This window comes from Mus caroli, chromosome 4, assembly GCF_900094665.2.
Source record: "Mus caroli chromosome 4, CAROLI_EIJ_v1.1, whole genome shotgun sequence".
Taxonomy (NCBI): Eukaryota; Metazoa; Chordata; class Mammalia; order Rodentia; family Muridae; genus Mus; species Mus caroli.
The window spans coordinates 92637709-92641998 of NC_034573.1; the positions used below are offsets into that span (position 1 = coordinate 92637709).

Consider the following 4290-nt stretch of genomic DNA (forward strand, 5'->3'; position numbering starts at 1 on the left):
GTGTGTGTGAGAGAGAGAGAGAGAGAGAGAGAGAGAGAGAGAGAGAGAGAGAGAGAGAGAACAGAGACATGTCAGGGAAAGTAGTTGTGTAACAGAGTGGACACAGAAGTTGAAGGATTTCTAGGAGCTAGTAGAAGCTGACCAGAAGCAAGAGGATTCTTTTGGATTCTTGCCTGGAACCTTCAGGGTTTAAACCCTGACCTCTGTCCTCTCAAGCTGTATGAGGATAAATGTCTGCTGTAGTAGTTCTTTTAGCCATGGTTCAGTTATCCAAAGCCAACCACAGTCTAAAAATATTAAGTAGAAAAAATAATAGTCCTTCAAATACATGCATTCTGAGTAACATGATAGAATCTGATAGCCTGCCTTCCCATCCAGAGTGAGACCTGGCCCTCAGTCCACCACTTCACACACAATCCACACATGTCACTCAGCAGCTGGGTTATCACTCACTGTTATAGCATCTCAGGAAGCCCTTGTTGTCCTCAACAGTAACCTCCAAAGCATACAGGTAATGATGTGGTAATTTGGACATGCCAAAGAAGCTATAGACTGCTTCCTGTAAGGATAGTTTTGGGCTCTATCAGCAAAGGAAAACCGTGTGGAGGTCACCAGGGTTGAATCTTCTATTTGTGAAAAGAGAAAAAGAAATGTGTCTGAGTGTCAGTGCTCCTCCCTGCACAAGTCAGGTTGTCAAGTCAAGGCATACATGTATTAAATGTAGAAGCTGTACACACAGGCCCTGGCACTAGCCTTGGTTCCAGGCATCCACTGGGGGTCCAGGACATATGTAGGACAGGGGAAAGGGGAACATTTAAAGACAAGTCTGTGGTCATTTCTCATCGTGGCCCTTGCTATGCTGCACTGCATGCTGGTTTTACCTTTTTAATATGACAGCATTTGACATATTACTCCCCTGTATTTGTTTCTCTGACTGCTGCTCCTCTGGAAAGCACACACTGAAATAATGTCATTGCTGGTCAACGCTCAGAATGACACCATGTCCCAAGCCCGTCGTTCCCAGCCCATGTTCTTCTATGTTTCTGTTTCATTCAACCTGTTTGGTTAACATCCTCAAATGGGATGCACTGCCCATCGTTTATGGATGCCTCTCTTTTCCTCTTTTGCAGGTTTGCACTCTCAAAGTGGCAGACTGCTAGGAAAAAAATAATGGCTCAGGAAAAGAGCAATCACTACAACCAAGTGATAGGTACCTACCCATCTCCAAGTAAGTTGTACTCAGCTTGTTTTGTTTAGTTTTTATATCTAAGTGGTTATTTATAATAATAAAGTTAAATTATTGCTCAACTCAAATATGTTTGAGTGCATGAGACTTAAAAAGTGTGCTTTAACTCTACCGAAAACAGTTCAATAAACCAAGTACACAGTAATTGAAGGTTTTAAAATTGGACTCCTTTTTATATTTTCAAGCTCACTATGCTTCTTGATATATGAATACACAATTTGAGAAGTTAAGGTTAAAGTTTCAAACTGTGGCAAATAAAGTAGCCAGAGCCAAAAGTGCCTGGAAACCGACTCCTGATATTCGCTGTAGATGCAGAGATACAGACAGCATGGTTGAAAAGGAAAAACGTAGTGTTAGCCATAAGTTTAGGTGTTTACAAATCAGTATTTTTCAGTGAAAATAGGTGTACTTGGGATAATGAAATGTAGGTCATGAGAGGGTAAGAGAGTTGGTAACTAAAACAGAAGTCACCTAGGAAGGAGACAGCTGGACATGTCAGGTCACAGGACTTAGGACTAAACTCCATGCTGTTTGCTTGGGAGTCAGCTCCTTCACTCTCAGCTAGAGCCTTATTCCCAGAGGAGGTTCTGTAAGTATTCTTTCTAATAACTGGAGTCTCACAGGAGTCTCGTGACTTCGTGGCCCAGTGTATGCAGAGATCCCTTGTAGACTAGAAGGTACTAAAAACCATTATCAAAGTTGCTGCCACAAAGTATTTGTTAAACAGTCTCAGTATATGAATGCCAGACACAACAGCAGGCTTCACTCTGCAGTTCTCCAAGGAGTCCACACCATCCCCCATTCTCCCCCACTGCTTCTCACTGTCCCTCACTGACTTCCTTTTTCTTGCCTCAGCAGTAACTTCTCCTCCTCCTCCTCCCAGTACACTCAGAGTTCCTCCTTTGAGCGACTGTCTGTCCTGTCACCTCCTTTTATAACTCCCCACATACGAAAGAACCCATAAGGGCCAGTAAGACAGAGTCCCTCCAGCCTTCTCTGCTTTTTTCCTGAGGGCCCTACTATCTACGCAGTCTCTGCCTTCCAGCAGTGCCACCATTTTCAAATGGAGATGAGGTCACTTATCGAAGTCATTAGGTATCCTGTCTGTCCTATGGTATCTGCCTGTCCACATGGTGTCTGCTCATGCCTTGTCAGACTGACCCAGCTCACATCTGCTGTTGTGAGCAGATTTCAAATTCTTTTATCACCTTCCCATTTCCTTTGCAGTGAAATGGAGGCTCTTTGATGGTCTCTGTCTGTCTGTCTTTTTCAGTGATACCTCTTACCCTTGTCTCTCCATCTCTTCATTCTCTGCATTATTTTAATGTTTGGAAAAGCATACTGTTTCTTCACATTCCACTCCAAACACAATTCCCTCCTTTCAACATTCCAGCACTGTGACATCCTTTCCCAGACAACTAGGATACAGGATGAGCATCGCTAGTGCCAGAAAAGCTCCAGAACTTTTGAGTGTCAATATACCTTATCATTCCATGTATAAAAGTATTTAACACATTGTATGAAATTACCTTCAGGTATTCATTCTTTCCCCTCCTCCCCCCCAAGTACAAATAAGTTCTGTGTTTAAGCTTGGGCCGTCACAAGATATTTCGTTATGTATAGTTAGATATTCCAAAAATCCAAAACACCTCTGATTTTCCATATGTCTCACAAGGCATCCTCAGCCCATCCCAGCCTCTCTGGAAGTTCTCCAAGAGCTCTTATAGCACTTCTCTCTTGATCTTGCAGTCCTAAGGCTTCTGTTGCTGTACAACAAACAAATTACCACAGCACACGCTTGCCATTTCACAGTATCTATGTACCAGGAATTTCAGGATGTCTTAGCCAATCCCCTGCTCATGGTGTCATAAGGCTTGTGATAACCTTGAAGCTGGGGCTGAGAAAGAATTCACCTTCAGTCTCAACAAGGTAGCTGGCAGAATACCTTTTCCTAAAATATGACTGTAAGCCAGCACATATGTCGTCAGCTGGACAAATTAACGAGTAACGAAAAGGTTGAGAGAGAAGGAAAGTGAGTAGGACAAAGACTGCTGTAAAATGTGTCATTTACAAAGTTTTAAATGGGAGGAGGGCTCCACAGTTAAGAGATCTTACCACCATTACTACAACAGTTGCTACCAGCACCCATGTAGGGCAGCTCAGCACCCATGAAGGGCAGCTCACAGCCATCTGGAGCTGTAGCTCCAGCTCCAGGGAACCCAACATTCTCCTCTGGTTGTATAGGCACTGCATTCGCATCCATATACATAAACACACACATGCATGCACATATACCAATAAAATATTTTCTACAAAAGGGACGTTTAAAGGTTGTATGCCATCATTCAGATGATTGTTAGCATTAGATCTCTCATTTTTCCCACTAAGTCCCATAAACTTCTGTTTTTCGTGTTTCCCACTATAGGTGAACTTTCTTTTGAATATGAAATAGAAGAAGAAGAACCAAGGCTTTATCAAATACCTCAGGAGTGGCCAGAAGAACAGGATTCAAAAGAATCCTGGGAAGAGGAAGCAGACCACCTGGTCTCCTGGACCAATGGTCTTGATGAAGAATCTTTGAACTATGAGTACTTTGACAACGTAAAGAACTATGAGAACTTGGGCAACTAACACACAAGGACTTTACACACTGCCCTATTACAGTGCAGTCTCAGGGAACAGTTGTAAGAGATGCTCAGGACCTGGCTTCTGCTCTCTACCCCAGTTGATCTCATCTTTCTGGACGCACAAAATAGAAAATACAAGTATAAGCCAATGAACGTGTTGTTGCTCTGGGTTTTTCAAACTCTATTACTGTTTGAAAGTGATTAGTCAAAATTAAGTGCTTACTTCAATGTTATGTCAATGCTGTTATACATATTCCCACAATCCATTGGGTACCGGAACTAAGTTGTCGTGTTGTTGTTGTTTTTGTTGTTGATGTTGTTGTTGTTCTTCTTCTTCTTCTTCTTCTTCTCCTTCTCCTTCTCCTTCTCCTTCTCCTCCTCCTCCTCCTCCTCCTCCTTCTCCTCCTCCTCCTCCTT

The 4290-nt window shown here is 42.7% G+C and overlaps 1 protein-coding gene across 1 annotated transcript in view; it reads left to right on the top strand.

Moving 5' to 3' along the window:
- The window catches only part of Ube2u (ubiquitin conjugating enzyme E2 U), a 70857-nt gene extending 66743 nt beyond the window's left edge, over positions 1 to 4114 (top strand). The window contains exons 9-10 of the mRNA XM_021160951.2: positions 1131 to 1228; positions 3672 to 4114. Coding sequence (XP_021016610.1) covers positions 1131 to 1228; positions 3672 to 3877 — 304 coding nt within the window. The 3' untranslated portion in view covers positions 3878 to 4114. The remainder of the gene's footprint in view (positions 1 to 1130; positions 1229 to 3671) is intronic.
- Positions 4115 to 4290: the final 176 nt, after the last annotated feature.